This window comes from Bombus terrestris, chromosome 6 (assembly GCF_910591885.1).
Source record: "Bombus terrestris chromosome 6, iyBomTerr1.2, whole genome shotgun sequence".
Taxonomy (NCBI): Eukaryota; Metazoa; Arthropoda; class Insecta; order Hymenoptera; family Apidae; genus Bombus; species Bombus terrestris.
The window spans coordinates 17,110,718-17,134,850 of NC_063274.1; the positions used below are offsets into that span (position 1 = coordinate 17,110,718).

Below are 24,133 nucleotides of genomic sequence, written 5' to 3' on the forward strand. Positions count from 1 at the left end.
TGCTTATAATATTTTGTATTAACAATTATGCTGCAATAAAGATAATATTAATATTATATAAGGGATAAAAATATTTATTAAATATTTTCTTTAAATTTTATACATCTTTTACATCAGGTTTATATATTATAGATACATCAATATACAATAAACTATGAAGTACAGCAAAAATGTAACACTACGATATATAAAACAATATACGAATATGAAATTATAATATATATTAAATATATTTTTAATAGATTACATTAAAATATTTGGAACCCAATAACATCTAGTATATTTACTAATCTTCTCTTAATACTATTCTATAAAAAAATTTTCAAAAAAACATTAAGTTTTATGTATCGTTTGAAAATATAAAATCATTTATTAAATACGAGAATATAATGAGATCTACTGAATTGATATTTGTTTAAATATTTTAAAAGTTTAACTGTACTGAAGTATAACATATATATAATGCTCACAATATGCTTGTTATTAAAATAGAAATTCAACAATGACTAGCACCATTTATCTACTTAATTTTAAAATAGTTTATGGATTTTAATTCCAAATGTGGCACATTCAGTTGCATAAATTGATAAAAATATAATATAAATATTTATGTAACTTAGGAAGATGAATTATCTTTATTTTGGCTAAATACTTAATAAATGCAATAACTTAATTCACTTTTAAACGCTCTTGTCTTTCCTTCAGATCAATAATGCTTAAATTAATACAGGCTACATATCCATGTAATAATGAGATACAGGTTTTAAGAAATGCTATTGGTGCAGAAAGATACATTACCAATCTAAATAAACTTATACCGAGAACTGAAATAAAAACATACATTTTGTAGTACTCATTATAACAGTGTTAATAAAATATATACATAAAGAAATAATAACTTACAAGTAGGTCCTTCTGTAAAGTAAAGGAGATATAGCGCAGCATAATAGGCTTCATTACCAGCACACATAATAAATAGGACTATACGATTTGTATAATACACACTCATAATCGCATTTTCAGACATATCAATAAATTTATGACTTGTTTTTCCTTGCAAAAGTGATCTATAATATTATATTTTCTTATATTTTTGTATGATGATATAATAATACATTTGAATGAAGTTTATTCTTACGTATGCAAATATATCCAATGGCAACTAATATCAATGGCCATGCTTAATTGAAACCAGAATGAGTATGATGGATAAAACATACACAATGTAGCTAAAAGACACATGGTACCAACACGATCAGTTAACTGATCTAACATACCACCAAATTTGGTACTTTGATTGAAATATCTTGCTGCATGACCATCCACTGCATCTAATAGTGCACTAATAATGTAACACCATGATGCAATAACATAATTAATTCTCATAAAATAAAAAGATATGATAGCCAAAATCACTCTGCCATAGCCTGTTAATACATACATATATATATATATACATTATTTATTATTATTGTCCTTAATTATATTACTTTTATATCTTTTTTAACTTATTAGAATTCCAATAGTATTGATACACATATAAAATTCTAATGTTTTTATTTGAAATATATAATGAAAGGTTATATAAAAAACTACTCTCTTTCTCTATAGGAAGTCTATAAAGTGCAATGCTTTTGATCTTTTTCTTATCATATCCCAATTAAACTGCAGGCAATAAGAAGTTTTTTAAATTTTTGATGCATATATCAAAGATAGCTAATCTTTATAACCATTCATCAGAAATGATAAACATATATAAATATACATTACATAGCTATCATTCTATTTCATTAATGTAGCAAACGAATTCAAACATTATAAAATAATATGCATGTATAAATATAATATAAATAAATTCTGTTCAATTAATCATTTTATTGTTTAAAATCAATAAAAATAAAAAATACAATTTTAATGTTATATTACTTGTATATTTAAAAATATCTATTTTGTATGATTCTTTTTTTAAATTTCCAATCTATTCTTTTTTGTTTAATATTAGATAATAAATTATACATAAACTATTGTTATACTATCAATATTGTTTTGATCTCTTTTTTAGTTATTTTGATTTTTAAAAATATTCACACAATATTTTTGTCTACAAAAAATTTAAAATTGTAGACAAAAATTGTCATAAGGACGCTAGATTGTGGATCTTTATTTACCAATAATGTTGGGCACAAATAAGAAGATATTCTCAGATTCCGTCATTTTACCGCTTCTGATTATCCCACAGTATTTTGGAAAATAATAATGGAACCTGTTATCTGTAATCGAATGTGGAAATTTATGTTATTCACGCTCGTCTATATTAAATAAAATCTCTTACTCTTATATAAATTACGCACTTTACAATTATCGCACTACTTAAACGCACCGTGCTGTCTTCAACTTAATCTGAATTACTCTAAAAAGGAATATTAAGGAGAAGGAGTTATAACGTCAATGAATTAGTAAGATCGACAATCGTATCGTATTATGGTTCGAGATTCGAGATATATCGATCCCCGGTGACGTATATAGCAGTCACACAAGTAACACAGTATTGTATCTATTAATATTTTCACCCGTATTTATATGACTTTATTACATTACAAAACAAAAAAACATAACTTTTATAAAATGCGATCCTTATTTAATCCTACAACATTTAGAGAAAAAATATTATATTTTGTTCCAAAATTTTCTTTGTTGCAATTAGATTACAAAGATTAAAACAAATGTGAATTACTGCGTAATATATCGTCTTTTAAAGGAATAATAATTTATGTTAGATAATTTATTTTTATACCATTCTAATAGAATCTACCTCAGAAATGTAAAAAGTTAGTTACAAAAAAGATATCTTGACATATAGTTACGCTCCTGAAGCCAGACGACATTTTCGGAGGCTAAACGGCTGGTCCGCCGTTTCTCTGCGCAAAAGCGATCGTTTATTGTGTCGGGAGAAAACTGTCGGTACAGGTTTACGTCAGTTTTCCTTCACTTTTTTCCCAACGTGATTAGCTAAGAATAATATCGATCGAACGATAGTGAAGACAAGTGAAATGTTTTAGTGGTAAAACTGATTAACCGTACGGTTGGATTTTGGATATCGTGCAATGAAGTTTCGAGTGGACTACTTTCCATTTACTAGAATACAATTAATGTTGTATTTTAAATAAATCTTGTTAATGAGATTCTCTGGTTTACTTTAGAATTGAGTGTTTTCGATAGAAAATATCGTTGTCGTACCGCTTTAGTGCCATCGTCGGAAAAGTGCATAAGCCAGAAGTAACATTATGCGATCGATAATTCGCCGACGATTTTGAAATACGCTTCAATGATTCGATCAGGTACTTGTGACTCTGTGCAACGTTTCCTTAGTTGTCAGTGAGATGTTTCAAAAGTGATTTTTCAGTGTCTTCCAAGACCTATGCACGACGAAATAATAGCAAGTACAAACTATATACTTGTTGGTATGTGTACAAGCGATGCTAAGAACAGTGTCGTCGTTTTGGACAAATACATTTTCGCGTCTTCCATCCGTACACGGTTGCAACAACTTTACCAGTAACATTGCATTTCGTATAAAAAAAGATTTGCAAGCAACATATACTTGAGAGAAAAATGTGCATTTTAATATCGTCAGCGGCCATTTTGAATTTATGAGTACCTCGAACTACGACGATTATCAACCTCATTTTGTAACTCCAAAATTGGACTTTCTTTGACGCCTTTCGAGACAATTGTAAATGCACCAAGAACTGATTTGGCATGTCATTGAAAAATAATTATTATTTTTTATTCACCGAATGAAATTCTAATAAGTGCCACAGAAAGCATTCCATTCATTTTATTGTATATTTTACGTTCTAACGTATATACATCTGCTGTTATAATTATGGCATGAATTAAGTAATTTAAATATACTTTCAATTCTAACCGAAAGTTTATTTGTTATCAGAGAAAGGCGGTAATATCGCAAATTTTATATTTTTTATGTTTTATTACTTATGGAAAGGAAACAAATAATTCCAAATGAATATATCAATATTAAAACAACGTGCAAGAAGAATTTTTCATTCTTTTGTATTTCTTCCTTTGATAAATATATGATTTAAACATAAAATAAATATTTATCTATCAGTTCGTACAGCAAACATAGTACGTGTTTTGTTAGAACGTATATAACGTATTCTACCAAGCGACAGCTGTAGTTGAAACTGATAAGTAGATTTGAAATAACCTCAACGACGATAAAATCGTTGATATTAAAATACGAGAAGGAAGTTATACTTTTAATATTTAACGTAAATGCACAGAAAATATATACGAGTTAATTGAAAATATATCAGAGCAATAAAGGAAAAATTGAGAGACAACAGTTTCCTAATTGATCGACGGTCACGACACTAGATGGTGGACGGTGCCATTTTTGTCAATTTCCTAGCGCGCGTGGTACGCGCGTAAAGTCGAGCACATTGGAAAAGTCATCAATTGAATCTCACAATCTGAACACAAATAATTATTGTTGTTTATGCGTGTATTGTTTTTGAATCCAATTAAAAGTGTTGAATTTGGAATGGTTAAATTAATTATTTAACCTAATGTGACATCGGCATAGTGTAAAATGCTTTCATTTACATGGACGTGATAGTTTCATAAACTAAATACTGAAATCAAGAAAAAAAATTAACTAATACGACATGCGAGAATCTCAAATTGCTGTCTGTGATCAAACGAAACGGGTCTCCAGACCTTAACAACACCAAAGAAAAATGATGAAACTATGAGTGCAGTGGATACAACACTGTCAATTTCGATCAAAATGGCCCCAGGGCCAGAACATCGCCAAGAACCAGTAGCACCTGACAAAGCTGCTGAAAATAATAATAGTGAGACCTCTAATGAAAGAAATAATATAGAGAATTCAGTGGTAGGTGTTGAAACAGTTAGTAACCAGAGTTCGAATACAGAATGTGTTTCGACGAACATTGACACTAATTCAGATTCAACAACTCCAAGTGCACCGGCTTGTATTACCTCTGACAGTAAACAGGTGAGTTAAAATACAAGAATTCCAAAATTGTTCAAGATGCTTATTATTGAAATGAGTAATACTATAGTATCATTTTAGTTATTTGTATGAGAAATAAATATGTAGTACATACATATATAAAAATGTATTTTAAATTTAAATAGTATAAAATATTTTGTTTAAAGTTTGACCTCTAGTATTATTTTATATATACAAACTAGAAATAATATAAACCTTCGAATAAGTTATTCATTGCTTATTATAATGACTACATAGTATTTATAACAGTTGATTTTTTAAATTAAATCTTATAATTTCTAAATCATATTAACCTTTATACATTTAATTCAAATTAATTAAATATTTGACATAATTACTTTAATTAAAAGCTATCAATGGACAACTTATGTAAAAGTTTGTAATTAATAATTGCTTACGAAGTATCTGTAATTAATTATTATGGTATAATACTATAAAAAATTCATAAGTTTTACGAAATATGTTCCATATTTTATGACAAGAAAATAGTATATAAATATGAAAAATATAATCGAATTGATAATAGTATGACTATTTATGTATAAATGATTATGTACAACTATATGTTCCTAAAATATGAACGACATGAATTACATTATTGATGCTATCATGATTAAACTTTATAGTTTATTTATAATTCAAACATACATATTTGTTATTTTATCATCAAAAGAGTTGCATTAAAGACTTTATTAAATCATGTAACGAATAAAAAAAGATAATATATGGTTGAAATCATATCACTAATTTTTATGCAATTTAGTTCATAAAATGAGATATAACTTTAAAAATAAAATAATATATATATTTTTATAATGTTCAATAATAGTGCATATATTTATATTTACATATTTACTCATGTATATTTATCATATGTATTTGCATAATGGAAAAGGAATATGTATATATTATCTTGTAAATTTTATATTATTATATAAGTTTAATTTTATTATATAACTAGACTATAGATATTCATGCATTTATGGGATATTCGGAGGTGCAAAAATGTATAAAATGCACATGATACACAAAAATATAAAAAATATTTAAAGTGAGATACTTGTTATAACATTTAGTAGGAGAAAGAAATTTTTATGTAGGTTCTATTTCTTTAATTATGTTAATAAAAAAATGTGAAACTGGATAAAATATATAAATCTGTCTCAGTCTACATATATTTTAATATAATTTCGTATACTATATTTTTTAAAATTTTATATATTTTTTAAATTTTATATAAATTATTTTATGTAAATTTATGCAACTCTTTTAAGCATACAATACACTGTATATATACATAGATTTACAAAGAATAACGGATAGGTGTACGAAAGGGCCCTTGCTTGTTACGATCCTGGAATGGCCGTGTTCTCAGTGTAATGGCGGCGGCCATGGTGAGAAGAGCGCGCCGCGCCCGCTCGTCACAATAGCATTTAAAATCGGTACTGTATTTTTGATACTGCCGATAAATATTTCTTGTGAACAGTGATAGCATATCGTCGGCTACAGTTTATCGTATACTCAAATGCGCGAGGTCTCTACGTAACGGTGGTTATACTGCTGGGACTGCAGTTCGACGGAGCAGAGACGACTGCAGCCGACCCAGGTGCCCTCTAAAAATATAAATTCCGTGCCGGCACTGCCCAGCAGATTTTTCCTTCGTCTGTAAGTCACCCCGGTATCTCGTGTCTCAATTAGCTAATCGCGACCCCCTATCGATCTCTGGACAAGCCCAAAACTTCAATTCCTGGTGTGTGTCCTATTTTAATTTGCGACCGAAGGTAAACTCGCTATTGGCTATCCTTTTCGTATTTCCAAGGACTTACGAGTATTCATTAACAGTGCTTTCTGAAATCTTCAAAGACGATTGGTTTGTATTGTTTCGTACACGAAACCACGTATCTTCTTCTTTCTCTTTTTTTTTCCTTTTTTTTTTCGTGGGATATTACCCAACAGTGCGAAACGAATGATAACATATTTTCTCCTTTTTTTACTCTCTTTTTTTCTGCTAATAATGATAAGAGTTTATTATTAACCTAGCTGCTAAAACGTACAAAGTATTTCATTGTGTGTTATGACGATTCACGGTCAATAAGTTCGCAAAGGTTTTGTTATCTTTGTAAAAACGGCATATTCTGGGAGGAATCGTAATCATTTTTAACTTTCTTTGTTTTTGATGAAAGTTTGTTACTAAACGATTTGTCTTTTCGACGATATCTGTGTATTGTTTCAAATAAAGAAAAAAAGACTGCACTCAGTTTTTTCTTTCTTTTTTTTTTACGTGGGCAGCCATTCTGATAAGATATTTTGCTTTGAATGAAGCTAGTCAGGTTACCGCAGAGTAATGTTGGTCAAATTACCACGAAAAATAAATGACACATCATGTATCGTTTCTTTGCAATATTTTTTACTTTGTTTATAGCCTACAGGTGAAAAATATTTCGCTGATGATATTATTTATGCAGTATTTCGTAAGTAAATCAAATCAAAGATTATATAAATTTATAATTTTTTTCCTGTTATATAAACAGTTATGTACATTTTAGTATAATAATGTTACATGCTTTGATTGGTTAACATTTTAAAAGCATTTTAAAATGGAAAGAGGAAAAGTAAACGTATTGCTCTTATGTATTAACGAAAATATTAAAAGTTTTAGTGATTATAAATAAATAAATGATCCATACATTTAAGAATTTATTAAAAATAAGATTTATGATACATATGACTAACATAGTGAAAGTAACGTATATATATGATGTGTGTAGATTGTACTGTTAAATGTGACATTAGTGTACATCATTTATACTAATATACTTTTTTCTATGTGGTCTGTATATTTCTTCATAAAATCCAATAAGTGAAACCTTAAATTCACTCTTGGAATCTATCTATACTTATCTGCCTTGTGGTCTAGTTTATACTATGGTGTTCAATATAACACATAATAATACAAATACTGTAAAACAACATGCATTTTTTTCATACAACATTTATTAATTGTAACACAATAAAATTATAGACATTTTTATTTACAAACACTAAATTAAATATAGATTGATCTGATATGATTAATTGTTATATATTTCGTAGTTATAATTAAAGTAATAAATTAGGTTTCAACAGAAAGTGGATAATGTAAAATAACAGTAACGTACAATGTAATAAAATAATCTATGCAAGTCATAGATATTTAGAATATTCTGTAGTTTCTTAGTACATCTTTGGATATATTGCCGCTTATGGTTTACACCTAAAGTTTGGATTGAACTCTTGGCATACTTTCCATATTTGAATCTACATTGCCAAACATGTTCCTAGACCATGTATAGGTTACAAACAAAGTGTTCCCAAACATTATATACTTTATAATATGTATATTTTAACTAAATTGGATACAAAATTTATTAATTTATATACTTATTTTTAAAAAATTAATGTTATTTTTATATTATAAAAGAAAATCTACTTGTTCAAAAATTCATTTTAACTTATATAATAATTCTTGATCAAGAAAAATATGTTTTGAATCTGCGTATCTACTTGTATCTGTTCTGTTGCATCTTATATTTATATTTAATTTATTATTTATGAATTTCTTATAAGGGTATCTTTCATTTAAATTCTATATACAAAGTATAATGATGATATTATTACATGTACTCATAATATACAACTAACTTTAACATTTTTCTTTTAATTGCATCTTTTAGGAAGAACCAGCTACTTTGTCTGCATTAAATGAAGGTGAATTACGTGCACTATTGGATGAAGCTATAACTTATAAATGTCCCAAAGATCGTGAAGGAAAATCAAGCCTTTTTAAAGTAAGCATAGTTATATTTTTATTTATTGTAATAAAATGATTTTCATATTTAATGATATTCATTTTAGGAACTACTTCAAGAAGCAGAGGCAGATGAAACCGAAGAAGGTCGTAGGATAATAACCAATTCACGTTGCTTACCTGGGTCAAATCGTAGGAGGCATAAAAGAGACTCTGTATCTGAAAGGTTGACACATGGAGGGTCATTGCAAAATTTAGCACAACCTATTGCTTCAGAGTTTGATAGTAGTTTTGCTTATTTGTCATCTGGATCTAGCCATACCTACGGAGGAAATAGGAGAAAGAATAAAAAGTATACAGGACCTAGTGTATCTGCAAGACAAAGAGAAGGTGGTTCGTTACCTTCGAATGTTAATGCATCACACAGTCTTGCTTCATTGGCTAATTTAGACTTATTATTTGATAAAAAGGTATATATATATTTATTGAAAATTGCTTATAAAAATTGTTGGTTTAAATTGTTCTATATATTCATTATTCGTGATTGTGAATTAATTTTCCTTTATTTTTTCATTAATTTTATTTAAAATAATTATCTGTAAAAAAAAACAATGTAGCTGTGAGTTTTATGTAACATATTATGTAAACACAACATTGAGTTGTTACTTAATTAAATGTATACTTTCCTTTTCTGCCTTTTAAGAAGGGTTTCTGTGAAGAAAGAGGAGCATACGATTGGACTAACAAAGAAAAATCCAGATCTTTAGACAAACCATCATATAGTAGTACGAAAAAGGAAGAAAAGGAAAAAGATAAAAAGGATACCAAAAGGGATTTGTCCGAAAGTGAAGTTGAAGTGCGTGAGAAAAGAGGTAACAAAGGAAAATACGGGACAAATGAAATGCTTGAATCAGATAATCCACCACCAGAGTATAAATCAGATTACATGGTGATTGACTTAGGTGATGCTGAGGTAAATTCGTATATTATTAATACAATAATTGTATATATTTGGTGCATTTTATTTATTTATATTTATTTATCTTTGTATTAATTATTTTAGGTGGGTACTATTAGTGAAAGGAATGTGGGATCTACTATAAGTGGGGTTCAGAGACCTCACTCCTTAGATACGGAAGATGATGAAGGAATTGAAATGAAAATTATTGAACCACGTAGACCTCAATATATATCGCGCACTCCTTTCGATATAGCTCAAACTCCTGTGGATACTACAATAGATTTCTCTCTCCGTGAACATAGTGGAAAGCAAGATAAATCAAAAATATCTGTTAATGGTACAGAAGTAACTGGAGCCCTTTCTTTTCAAACTTTCAATAGTGTGAAATGTGGTATTGGTGGAACTGCAAATAGTTCTAGTGCTAGTCAGGGTAAAGTAATTCCAAGTTTGTGCTCCATGATGTCTGCATCCTTACAAACACAAAATATTACAATGGGTAGGTGATATACCAAAATTATAAAATATTATTTATCATAAAATTATCATACATTGCAAATACTTAGATATCACTAATAATTTTTAAATATTACATTTTTGTGGTATTGACATTTATAAAAGCTTTCAATTTATAACAAATTGAAATATGTAAATTTTGCACAGAAGGCTCGAGGTATACAGCGCATACTACCGGATCTGGAGAAAAGAAGTCCTTGGATGAAAACGGGAATCCAGTACAAAACTATAATGGGGAACGGAAAAAGCCTAGAAGAAAGCACACTCAAGAACCTAATGTTATTGTATACAGTGCTGAAAATGTTGAAGGACATCGCAATGAAGATATCGACAGTTTAATTAATTTTATTGAAAATAAAGAATCTAAAAGTAAAAAAGGAAAACCAAGTAATCCGGTAAGAGTAAAAACTAGTTCAGGTGCAAAGCCAAGAAGCAGAGAAAAGGATACTAAAAGGGAACAGTTACCTGCCAAATTACAAAAATCTAATTCCCTTGAAGAAATATCTAAGACTAAACTCGAAGACCTCACAACAGAGAAAAGCGTCAGTTCTAGTGGTGCCAGTAGTATATCAAGTCAACATGGTAAGTAATTGATTATAAGAGCTTGTTATTTAAGTAATAATGAAACAACGCAAAAAGTTCATGAAGTTTGTTTGTATCGCTTGAATAGGCACGATCAATGTTGCTTTACGCCGTGCGAAACAAAGAAGCACAGGGGACGCAGCTATCGATAGTCGTGGCGATAGACGATCTTGGGGAACGGAAGAAGGTCAGTCTATATATTGCAATGATACTGGAGATGATTATGCTAGTCGTCGAAACTCCAATAAAAAAATCAATCCAGAGCCTGAACATGAAACAGAATTCCTGGTAGTTACAAAAAAGAAGAAAAGTAAAAAACAGAGAAGAAGTTCCAGTGGCAGTAGAGCACAGAATTTAACAACGTCAGGATCTTATCTCCAAAATTCCAGAGGATTTTCTAACGAATATAGAACACCACTTTCTCCTGAACTTCGAAGAAAATCAGCAAGCAGTATGCCACCAAGGTAATTAATACAACTTTCTTTTCAATTTCTTCCATATATGTTACTTTGAAAGATATCTATAAGAAGATAAAATCATAGAACAAATTAAGTATTTTATTCATATAGTTTATATAACTTACATTATTGAAGACGTTTTAGCTAATTAAAGTAATTATTATTTGCAGTGATAAATCAGACAGTAGCGATTCTGATTCTGTCCATTCATTACCAGTTACATCAAATACGTCCAAACATAATTTATCAAAAATAGCTACCTCATCGGGCGGAACGCCGCAAGCAAGTTACGCGGACATAGCTCGTATGGCAACTATTAATATGACTCATAATTCAGTGTTAAATATGTCTGCAATAGTTCCAAACATGTTAAATACATCTTCGTGGCCTAGTGTGCCACCCAAAACACCTTCAGAACCAGACAAGATTCCTCAAGATTATTATCCTAGTTTAGATGAATTACAACACTCGGATAGGAAAACAAGGCAACATAGCTTCACCCATTCGAATCATCTTTTGAATCTAAGTTTCGAAAAACCACCATCACCGACTTTGACGAAAATGAAAAATTCAACGGAGAGAAACAAAGCAGAGGCTCAAGAAGAAGCTATTAATAAAAATATCCAGGTTATTAAATATGTACAAGATATTGAAAAAATGCGTCAAAATTTAACACAACAAGAACCAAAAGCTGTGAACTGTAATAATCATATCACGACATCAAACGAGACTTCAATAACGAATGCAGTGCCATCAAAACTCAATAATACTGTAACCAATTGTAACCCTGAACCTGATAACAACAATCCTAACTGCAACAGTGTCAATAATAAAGACACTGTTGTAAATGCGAGGTGTAACAATCCACGAGCACGCAGAGGAGGAGGAGGAAGTTACGTTCAAAATAATCAAAATGTACAAAATCAAGTATCACATGAAGATCAACATTTCAAGAAAGTTGGATATACTTTTCATGATGAAAATGGAAAAAAATCACAAAATACTGAAAATTCTAATACACACTGTGAAAATAAAAATAATCCAGCAACTGTTTCAAATGATGAGGCTGAATCGCAAAAAACTAATACTACAAATAATCCAAAAGCAATGCAAGAAGTGCAAAATATTGAATCAGAAGCAATCAAGTTGACAAAAACCGAAAAATCAACAAAGATCTTAAAAGAACAGAAGCATGAAACGGTTAAATCGGGAAATGTATACTCTACAAGTTCGAAACAAGAACAACAAGAAGATTCCGAATGTAAAAAAACGAAACAACAAAGTTCTACTTCGGATAAAGATCAGACACAGAAAGCAGAATTACAAACATCCAATAAACAAAAAACTTCGAGACCTGCAGTTATATTACTAGATGAAACTGCAGCAGATATTATCAAGAACAGCGAGTTACCTACGGAACTTAGGTTTGGATTTGAAATTAACGAGCAACTTTTATTGTCAGAAGATTCGACAACCGAAGAGACTTCAAGCGTTAGTTCTGTGTTTCCTTCCGTTCCACCGCTCATAAACAAACCACCTTCTAATTTCGATAGATATCCTCCAATATTTGACAAACACATGAGATGTGATAAATTTACGCCTAATTTCATGCAACCTCCAAATACGCATGTAACTCAACAACCTCTGCATCCGGTGATGGTACAGCGATTACCGTGCATGGGTTATCCTCCAAGATTCCCTCCTCCTACGTGTTTGCCACCACCACCCACACCTCCACCAGGAATAATGGAAAAGTATCACCATCAGCCAAAAGAAGATTTTTCTATGCTCTATGTAGCTCCTGAAGAAGATGTTAATATACAAACGTACAATCATGATAAAATCGTCTCATTCGTTGGCTTAGGTAAGTAAATTTTCTTTTATGACTTTACATTGCCTCCAATTTTTTAATAAAAGATCAAATAATGCAGTATTGGTAATATTTAAAAAACGATATTGAATTCTATAAATTAATCTTTGAACTATTGTTAATTGCTTGAGTGCTGAAGGCAATCGTAAGAATTTGCAGAAGGTGCCGATCAATGTAATTATGTTTGAAATATTTATATAGTTGATTTACTGCAGTTGATAGCATTTTTTGACATGAAATTGGAGATACATGCGCTATCTAGCATTCGGTATGGTATCTAAAAGTTTGTAATCTTTTCATTTGTTTCTCTTTGTTAATATAGCATGGGACGCTGTTATGAGGGAAATGCCAGTAACTGCAGACGGTCGTATACAGTTCTACAGTGGTCAGTGAAATGGGCACTAAGAAATATGGGGTAAATAACAACAATAATGTTTTTGTACTGCAAAATTACCTCTATTGCAAGTTATCCGTTATAAAACTGTAAACAGCCAGAGGAGTCTGCTAACTATGCAAGACCAAATATATATCTAAATACAAGCAAATTGATCGAACCTGTATTAAACAAGTTGCAGAAACTACCGGTTTCGATCGCCAATAAACGTTATACTAATTTTTGAGTCAAATCATCAGTGATAATTCTGTAAAGCCAACTGGCGCAAAGTGTGCCTCTAAAACTAATGTACATAATTATTAATCACTGGAAAGAACAAGACTTATAAATTGTGTATGTTCTGACTGTACATACATGAATGAGTTGCAAAATACCTTTGAAAAGGTTATAACACAATATTTAAGTTTCAGTATTGACATCTGATACAATATTTGACTGAAAATTATAAGTTCGTGATGCATAAAACATATTTCGCTCTTTAAGAACATAAACAATTTTCTTGTAAAAAAAATGTGAAAATTCATGTAGTCTTAAAATGTCTCATAATTTTTGAGGAGAAAAAACGACAAAAAGTAAAATGCCTTTCGGATCAGCTACGAAAGTGTTGCAACTTTGAAACAAAAATATAAAAACTATTTAAGGAGTTTAAAAATTAACTGAAACAAGATTATGATGAAGCAAATTTTTCAAAAACTGCATGTGCTGTGACATGGTGGTTTATGCTGATGCCTTTAAGAAATAAAAAATACATCTTAGACCATTGTAATAAAGTTTAAAAATAGTTGAAAGCAGCCTGTTATGTTAATTATACCAAATTGAGATCATCCGTCGGAAATATTGCTAAACTAGTAATAATTATCTGATATAATTACGGGCAGAGATGATCTTAAAACAACACCTTGAAAACAAGAATTATTGCAACCATCAGTGAGTCTTCAAGGAAAACTTTAGGAAGGTTAAACGTAAAAATAATGGTTGCTAGATTACATGTACTTTATTTAAGACGAACCTTTAAAGAAAAGTAAAGAAAGCTATAAAGATGTGTGAAGTGTAATGAAAAATGGTGAATGTAAGTGTGTTTTTGAACACGTGTAAAATATTTAAAAAAAAAAGTAGTGTGATTGACTTACAAGTTTATGGAGTGGTTACTTTTACAGCCACAATAGATAATAGTTTAAGAAATTTGAAAGGAGGAAAAGAGAGAGAGAGAGAACAATGAAAACTGATTTTTTTTTGCAATGCTGCGCTCAAGGTCCTGAATTGGATAGAGACAATGAGAAGAGTGCGAATGTGTCGAAACGAAAAAAAAAACAAGACAAAAAACGCTAAATTTTTACACAAACTTGCTTATTTAATGAATAATTAACTATTAATTATTAGTAATAATAATTATAATAAACTACTTGCTTGTGATCATAAAGTATGATGGTACGAATGCGTGTAGTGCATGTAAATATTCTACTAGCTAATGTCCAATTTAGTTTTGAATACTTGTATTTTGAATTCTTTTAAAATTTTTCATCGTATTATGTTATCCTCTGAATATGGTAAAAAAGAAAGTAACTAATACACTTTGTGGTTGTTATCGATCTACAGTAAGAAAAAAAGCTTATATGAGTAGTTAATCAAAAAAAAAACAAAAAAAAGAGATAAACGGGAAAAATGAAGTTAATACGATTCCTTTCACAACGATTCTATTCGTTATGTAGGAAGCCTACCTCCAACATATTTTACTTTTTGATAGATAATCAATATAACGAAACATAATTTTCAATTCGAATGCAAGTGTCGCGTATTTAGAGCCAAAAATATAACTAATTAATAAATTGTGTGGAAACTTATCATTTTCGAAGATAAGGATAAAGCTAATCAATTATTGCAGATAAGTTTCATATAAAAGAATGGAAGCGTGTTTGTCTGTATAGATTATTATTATTATTATTAATTATTATTATTATTAACATTATCATTAATCGTAATTAACAAATTAAAATTGGCGATTTTTGTTGTTGTCTTTTTTTTTTACCCTCAAAATTACGCATGGAAACAGAAAATATAAGCTCTGTTAATATTTTTCATTTTGTTCAGCAATATAACAGTACAGTACAGCTGGGGGTACAGTTTTCAAGAATGAGTAATAAGTTAAAAGTATTTAACATATATAAAAACCATTAATGCATGTTAGAATATACTTCAAAGAAAACATCATTCAATGCGTGTTATCATTGATATGCTTGATATACTTTCTTTTTTGATAGTATATTATACTAATACTAGAGCATACGATAAAGCATTACGATTTAGTTTCACAATTAATTTTAGTGGAATCATTTTATCATCATCATCAATCATTTTACAGTATAAAAATCGATATATCTCATTTTTTTTCTCTCTCATAAATGCAGGAAAATTTCTAGTGCAACGGATCAGTCACTTCTGAATGCCTAGATAAATCATTATATTCAACTGTACTATGATCAATTCATTTTTAATCGAAAGACCTATTACATTACATCACATTATGATTAAGTGGTAATGATTTTATCCTTACTTTAAGTGGATGATGTTTCTTCGGGGTATTTCTATCCGGCGTGCAAGAAACTATTCAAAAGTCAGGTGCTTCATCGCCTTAAAGTTAGTAGAGTGCAGTATCAGCCTGTGCCATTGACCGGTTCAAATGGCCATGACTGTTAAGCTTCACAGAGATTAGCACAGAAGTACTTGAAGGGAAATAGGACCATAAATTGTGTATGCGTTGCAGAATGGCAGCTATGCCGCGAAACGATATTATGTACCGAATACACGGTTTAACTAATTGTGTTATAACGAATGACAAAAAAGAAAAAGATAGACAAAGATGTATAAATATCAACGTGCAAGGTGATAATGTATCATATTATATTCTTTGTTGAATTTATAAGTACCAAATTAATAGTGATCGACGAAACAGGTAAAGTGTATGATTCTTCTGTTTTCACTTATTTAAGCGTTTTAAACATTAATGAGAAGGGAAAAAAAGCTTGCTTATTTCGTTCAATAACAGGCTAATTGCATTTATCCATGAACTAATAGCCTGTGCTGTAACGCAAATATGTACGTGTTTCGTCTACGAAAAGGGCACAAAATCCTAATTGGACGTAATGAAGTTCCAAAATCAAGCGCATTACTCTTGCACATCTCGTTCTCAGCCTATATTATATCAGTGATATAGATTCGGTTGAAACTGTTGAAACGTCGCTAAGATGTAAAATTAATTTAACGAATGGAAAAAAAAAGAAAAAAAAATAACAAAAAAAAAAACACAGAAATAGTTGATGTTATTTCCCGTCTTGAATTGTTATGTTCGTATAAACGCATGTGTACCAATTTATTCTTGTGAAACTGTGCATGTGAAAGGGATTTTCCAATGATTTTATTTGTAAGTTTGGTTGCTTCGCCAAGTTTCGACGGTACCGTCTATGTAATTCCGCTAGAACTGTTCTCATAGGCCGAAACAATTGTGTGTATCCAGAAGTAACGTGATTACATTACGATCACGACGAATAATTGAAACATTTTTGGAGATATTATAATTTCAAGGTAATCGATTTCCTTCGACACGAATGTTGAACTTTCAAATGCGCTTCCGGTTATAGAAAGTTTCCAGAAATGTTTATGTATTCGTGGGTTACATCTGTTCGAGATGAAACTTCATTATCAGCGCGGGCATGTTGATAGTGTTCAAACAAGTAAAAAGAAGGAGATAAAGGTTAATAATTGATCGAGAGTAAGAGAGAGAGAGATGGAGAGAGAAAGAGACAGCGTGAAAGAGAAAGCAAGAGAAAAGAAGAGAAGACAAAGGTATCCGACGATCTCAATGTTAGCCTTGTATCACTGTACAATTTGTTATTCAGTGTAAAGCAGTTTTTCTGTACTGTATATACGTATATTAATAACTATTATTAATTATTGCTAATGATTATGATGAAGCTATTCGATTAACTATTAATTGTACTTGCTGATTATCGATAACGATTATACGGAGAATCACAGAAGCTATTTGCGAGTGCTTATGCGTGTATAAAAGGAATAAAAAGAGAATATTTTGAGTGTATGGTAAAGGCTGTGCTGTCCAGCTGAAACAAAACAAGAGGAAAAAAAAAAGAACAGCACTGGAGAGAGGATGTTGTTGCCAACGTTTAAGTATGTTGCCAAAGGTTTTCCCTTTTGTGGGTGTAAAAACACAGTATAAAGTAATATTCGAGTTCCTTTATTTTTTTATGTCTTTCTTTTTCGCGTCGTGGAATTGGCAGGATTTCAATTAAGAAGTACTCAGTGAGAAAATTGAAAATTGATATTTAAATACAACACACGTTCTACAACAGAACATGTTCTATAGTGATGTTCATATATGTATATATATAAAATTATATATATATATGTATATAAATATATATACATATATATATATATATATATCTACATATATAATACATAAATATGTATCTATATATATAATTTTCCTTTTTTACATTAACGCCGTATTGTATTATCTGCCGTTTGCTTAGCAATTAATCTAATTAGAGCATAGATAAGCATTGTGATATACGCATAAATAATCAGGTAACTGTTGTTTTCTTTTCTCTTGTCAGCTGAAAAGCCAAAATACAAAAAAAAAAAGATAAAAAAAATCAGTAAAATATTTTCGAATATTACTTGCATACTGTATTTCGCCGATGATACGTATTCAGATGATAAATCGTTTAAATCTGGCACGATGAAAGTAAAACGGATTGAGAACGAAGAGAGTAACGAAAGAAACAGAAATGGAATTCATTTTGCGAATGCAACAGAGAAAAAGGGAAATTGTCAAAGACGCGTGTCTTGTGTTATGTTAAGAGAAAGAATCAGTCGAAAATGTGGAATTGAAAAGTGAAAGAGAAAACCCCGATTTATTCTCAGGATGCGTAAATACAGCGGCTATTTCTTACTATTTTGTTATTAACGATACTGAGAACCTCAAATTCATGCAAAGCTATCATGGACCATGGATGTAAAGAGTCATTTGCCATGGAGTGTAAACGAAAAAAATACGCAGTAGAAGTGAGAGCGAGCGCGAGAAAGAGAGTGAAAAAAGGGAGAATGCGAAAGAGAAAAAGTGCAGATGTGCGAGGGAGAGAGAAAATGAGAAACCGTGTGAATTTCAATATGCTTCTACACATGAGAGCGAAAAAAGAAATAATGTCCTCCTAAATAATTATTCACACCGAGAGAAAAAAGAAGATAACGAGAAAAACGCGTATAGTGTCGCCATTTGGCCTTTATGCTGTTCTATCTGCGATTTCATACAAGCTTTGCGTACGATACTGTGATATAATATCTCTATTTCTTCGTTTTTTTTTTCCTTCTTTCTTTTTCTTTTTCTTTTTTTTCTTTTGTTTTCCTCTTCCTTAGTTGCGTGCGTGTAGACTCACACAGAAAGAGAGAAATACACATACAAATCGTAGAATTTGAACGTGGAAATTTCTATGAGATATCCTTCGATATACATATATATATATATAAATAGATATATGTTGTATGAAAAAGAAGCGATCACGCGAAATGTGAGAAACAACCAACCACCGTCTCCTGCGTTTAATTTGTAAACGATTAAAGCGCTAGTAACGCGGTTTATTTCATTCATAACCGTGAAAGTCTAAATATATCAAATAAAAAAATGCAAAAAAGATAAGAAAATAATAAAAAAACATACATGTAGATTTCAACAAGTGCATCGAGAATACACGAGAGAAATATACGTTTCGATTTAACGAAAATCATGGGATAAGAAAACAACGACAGTTTTGAGCGTGACTACATATTTCTTGCATGTTATTTACTTTTTCATTGATTCTGTTACGCTTTCTCGTTATGCTTTCGCGATGACTCCTCTCATTTCTCGCACAGCTTTCTATCTTTCTTTTTTACTTCTTATACGACTGTTATGTAAACTTGCGCTTTTTCCTTGGTTACCTACGAGGAACGCGTATTCTGTGGTTGTCAGAGGAGGATCAGAAGTGAAAATAAGTCCATATATCGTGGAAGATTGCTGAACGCAGCATTGTTAGGGACATACGAATGCACATACGCGAGTATATTTGGAAAAGAATAACGTTAAAATATTAGACAAGTATTTTTAAGTATCGAGGGTTTAGAAATTATTTAACTTTATTTTTCTTCGAACATCTCGATATGTGCATTACTGACGATCCTACCTGTATCACGTCATTGCGCCACTTTTATATATGTTTGACCAGAGAATTTCAGAAATCGACGTTTTTCTCGTCTGGCTCTTATGATTAGTTACTTAATAAAAATAAAAGAAAAAAGAAGTGTAAAAAGAAAGAGGAAGGAAGGAGAAGCAAAGCAATCTCAGAAATATTTAACATTCCTTGGTATCGTTTTCAGGAGGAAGACTTTTTCACCTCCGTTTGATTTATAAAATATTGATTTACAAAAAAAAAAAAAAAAAAAGAAAAGAAAAAATGAATTTATTTTCAAGGTTTTTCTCTTGCAAAAGTAATAAGGAATTACAAAGAGGATACTTCATTTACCAGCCATTTATATCGTATTCTGCCAGTTTTTTTATTTATTTTGCTATATTTGCTTTATTTTATTTTATTCTATTCTGCTTTAGTTTCTCAATTTTGATCGATCGAATTTTTCAATTCGTTTTCGTTTTCAACAGTATATATATATATATATTTCTTTTCTTTTTTTCTCTTTTTCACGATGTCACGCGATCAAACGTGCACTATTTATCTCGATCTCACCTGAAATACCGTGCGCTTTTCAAATTCACTGTGTTACATGTAGTTTCGTTATTATTATTATTATATTATATTATATTATATTATATTATATTATATTATTATTTTCGTTTGTCGAATGTAATAAAACTACTTGCGTTTTTACATTGGTTGCACCCAACATGCACTGAATGCAACTTCTTCGGTTCGACGACCCGTCTAAATACTGTTACCTTGTTGTATATTATATTTAAAAGGAAAAAACAAAGAGGAGAAAAAGAAAATAGCGTTCGGAAATTTGTATTTATTGCACTATGTACGACCAATGAGTACGAATTTTCTCTGCCTCCGTTTAAAGAAGGATTTTCAGCTGTTCTGCGTAAAGGTTCACTGGTAAATTTTGTTGATCGTCATTAAAATGTTATATATAAATATATATATATGTACATATACATACAAGAATCTGCATATACACACACACACATATATATATATATATACACATACATACATACGAGTATTAGCGTGTAGAAGAACGTTTCTATCATTTGTACGACAAACGATTATTATCATTGTCATTATTATTATTATTATTATCATTATTATTATTATTATTATTATTATTATTATTATTATTATTATTATTATTATTATTATTATTACTACTACTACTACTACTACTACTACGAAAAATAATCTGATAATAGTTGATTTTTTCAAGTTCTCGCGCGCATTTCATCGAAATTCCAAAATAACACTCGGATATTATTTTACCGGGAGACAAGGAAAAATCAGAGGATCCGCGGATCGTCTGGAAACAGAACTATTTTTCTAGTTACTACACACGTAGAAATACGGATCTTACGAATTAAGCATTATTTATTTTGTAAAACGAAATAGCGTAGACGGAAGCACAGTGTTTCCTAACGAAATTATATATCGATTACGTCTGTCGAGCAATGTTAACGTTACTTCTTTATTTTCTTTCTTTTTGCTAAAATAGCGACAATAAAGGATATCGTTAGAGAAAAGAAAGCAAATGCCGACGAACGAACATATAGCAGGAGTAAAAGAAGAAAGGAGGAAGGAAGAGAAGAAGAAGAAGAAGAAGAAAGAGCACAATCGCGAAATCGATTCTTTTCAATGTTGATTGATAATAAGTGTAAAATAAGAGCGTGCTGCGAAACTTGAAGGAAGACAAAAAAAAAAACAAGTGAGACCGCTTGTAAAGTTTTTAGATAAACAAGGGTTGTTTTTCTCTTTTCTTTCTTTTATAGAGAAATATGTTCTCGTAGGGATTCAGTGTTGGAAAAATTGATGTAAATGAGTCTTCTTATTAAATGAAATTTTGAGCGTATGAATTCAGAGCTAGAGTATACTTTGTACCGTACGAAATTGATTTATGTTGAAAAACATGGAAAAGATGCAAAGGTTTATGTCTAAAAGCTTTTCACAGCGTCTTTTGCGAACACGAAATTCAAGGACACGAACGAATATAGTTGTTAAAATAATTTTTTGCCATGCCTTCAATTATCTGATGTCAATGTTATTTGATTGCTTGGCATTAAATGATATCACTTGCGCTACAAATTGTTGAGAACATCACTTGTTTTTGTTATTAGCCCCTTATTATCATGCACGCTCAGCATTTTATTTAAAAACTTGATTTTAATTCTAATCTTATTCATTTTGTTTTTCCTTTTTTTTGTTCTTTTAATGAGTCGAATATTATAGCCTCGATCAAATTTAATCCTAAAAAAATTATTACTGAATTATTCAAAATTAATTATAAAAATTCTTGTATCTTTTATATAAAAAATTGATATTTTTAATCAGAGATTAATTAAATCCTGATTTACATTGTAAAATAGAATCTTCTTTAGTGTAATAATAACTAATAGTATCGTTAGCCACAAATTCTGTTGTACTTATTTTCAAAGTTGTTAGTAAACAGAACAGTCTAGAAGTCAGATGTAACATCTTTCATCCTGAAATGATATAACATTCGCAGTCCTTCACCGTCAGTCAAGACAACTAAAGATTGATAACTATTGTGTACGTTAATAGTAATTTGAAATATAAAAAAATCGGAAATGATAAATATAATTTGTGAAACTCTTTAGATTCAACGATCAATCGTAAATGGCAACATTTTTCAATAAAAGAAAAGTGAGTTACAAAAGGTGCAAAATGAAAAAAGCAAACATATTTTTAATTTATTTGGATACAACGATATTGTAAGTCTGTTTTTTTTTTTTTTTTTTTTTTTTTTTTTATCTTATTACGAAATCTGACTAAAATCGTAAGAACAATGACCAAACATAGTTCAAATAATTTGCAACATCAACAAGATTAGACATCGAAGAAGAAAATCGGAAACAGGTAAATATGCTTTAAACATACTTATATTAAAATAACAGAAACACAAGTAATTAATCTTCATCAAATGACAGCAACTTTGACAGGAATTACTTTTTACATTGAAATAGAAAATAATAATCCAGTGTGTCAAATACAAGAATGTAATAATATAGTTACAGCTTGAATTCTGATGTAAGTTACTTTAGCAAAATTAATGTTTCATCTTAGTGTGATATATCTTTTCTAAATAGATTAGTATGAGTAATTATAACATGTTATAATAATTATATTTTTTAACATATATTTAAAAAAAGATATTTCTGTCATTATCTTTTTTATTTTAAATTTAATCAACTATGTAAATTATATTTCTCTTTTTTTTTTAATCTCAGGGATCATTGAAAAAACAAGGTTGAAAAATCCCGAACAGTGCGATAGCGCTTGTCTTAATCAATTACGAAGAGAAACAAACGACGCAATAGCGCTCGTCATATTTTTTACTTTATGAAATACATCTATATTATTATATATGCGTACTATTAGTTTATAAATATTTCAAGTTTTGTTCAATAAAAATTATTGAAAAGATAACAGTGAAATACAAAATACCGTCAGTCGTCCGTAGCGTTCAAATGTACTGGGACTTCTCGATACAAAATCTAAACAGCGCGATCGGACTCAAATAGTTAATATAATAAAAGGTTTTAAACATCTTATTTCGTAAAATACTACAAATACGACTCTTTATGAGAGAGTTGATTTCTATCGGTAATTTAAGCATTTTGCATTTGAGTGCCTCATGTGAGCGATACGTGTAAGTGTGACTGCGTTATGGCAACTAGCGAGTTTCCCATCTATATGCTGTTTAATTCAGGAATGGACGTTGCTCTTCCTCTCTTCAAGTGTAGTGTATACGCGTGTAACTCAAATAGTCTTATCTTGTAGCTCTTTTCGATATCGTTTCAATAAATTGTTCATTTGTAGAATTATTCATTTTCTAATCTCGTATCACCACGTTCATGACATCTACAGACAATTAGTAATAACGAAATACATTATACTGATCATATCGATTCGCTTGGAAACACTTCAAAATTCCTTCAAACATATGTATAAGTATCATCTTTCCTCTGTCTTTCGATAATATCTATATTCTGAAAAGTAAAAATAGTAACAATTGCCAGTGGTTACTATTGTTTAGGAGTTTTATCACAAACATCTGCTTTTGGTAATATTATATTCCAATAATAATAGCACGATTTATCTTGTTCTTCCAAATCATAAAAATATTTTATTACAAAAACGATTGAGATACATGCATTCTGCGCAAATACTAAATTGCATGTTCTAAAAAAATTATAGTTCATAAAAATTG

The 24,133-nt window shown here is 29.9% G+C and overlaps 2 protein-coding genes across 8 annotated transcripts; one reads left to right on the forward strand and one right to left on the reverse strand.

Annotated features, from left to right (window-relative positions):
• Nucleotides 1-524: 524 nt before the first annotated feature.
• LOC100648730 (CDP-diacylglycerol--inositol 3-phosphatidyltransferase) lies at nucleotides 525-2,520 on the reverse strand. 2 transcript variants are annotated; one of them, XM_012319065.3, is made up of 5 exons: nucleotides 2,381-2,520; nucleotides 2,169-2,270; nucleotides 1,139-1,427; nucleotides 904-1,067; nucleotides 525-824 (listed from the first exon to the last, which is right to left on the reverse strand). In XM_012319065.3, exons 2-5 carry the CDS (start codon nucleotides 2,212-2,214, stop codon nucleotides 670-672), a joined length of 654 nt encoding a protein of 217 aa, XP_012174455.1. In that variant the 5' UTR covers nucleotides 2,215-2,270; nucleotides 2,381-2,520; the 3' UTR covers nucleotides 525-669. The 2 variants fall into 2 exon arrangements, with proteins under 2 accessions (XP_012174455.1, XP_003402784.1); XM_003402736.4 differs by having other exon boundaries at nucleotides 2,352-2,507.
• Nucleotides 2,521-2,874: 354 nt separating this feature from the next.
• Nucleotides 2,875-21,997, forward strand: LOC100648614 (probable serine/threonine-protein kinase DDB_G0282963). Of its 6 annotated transcripts, none has more exons than XM_020867887.2 (10): nucleotides 2,876-5,044; nucleotides 8,776-8,889; nucleotides 8,957-9,319; nucleotides 9,553-9,822; nucleotides 9,913-10,306; nucleotides 10,471-10,905; nucleotides 10,994-11,092; nucleotides 11,168-11,369; nucleotides 11,534-13,227; nucleotides 13,556-21,997. In XM_020867887.2, the coding sequence occupies exons 1-10, from the start codon at nucleotides 4,775-4,777 to the stop codon at nucleotides 13,624-13,626; spliced, it is 3,912 nt and encodes a 1,303-aa protein (XP_020723546.1). In that variant the 5' UTR covers nucleotides 2,876-4,774; the 3' UTR covers nucleotides 13,627-21,997. The 6 variants fall into 6 exon arrangements, with proteins under 6 accessions (XP_020723545.1, XP_020723546.1, XP_012174454.1 ...); XM_048406648.1 differs by lacking the exon at nucleotides 2,876-5,044 and adding exons at nucleotides 6,610-6,727; nucleotides 7,485-7,533 and having other exon boundaries at nucleotides 10,994-11,369; XM_020867888.2 differs by lacking the exon at nucleotides 2,876-5,044 and adding exons at nucleotides 6,734-6,932; nucleotides 7,485-7,533 and having other exon boundaries at nucleotides 10,994-11,369.
• The last annotated feature ends 2,136 nt before the right edge of the window (nucleotides 21,998-24,133 follow it).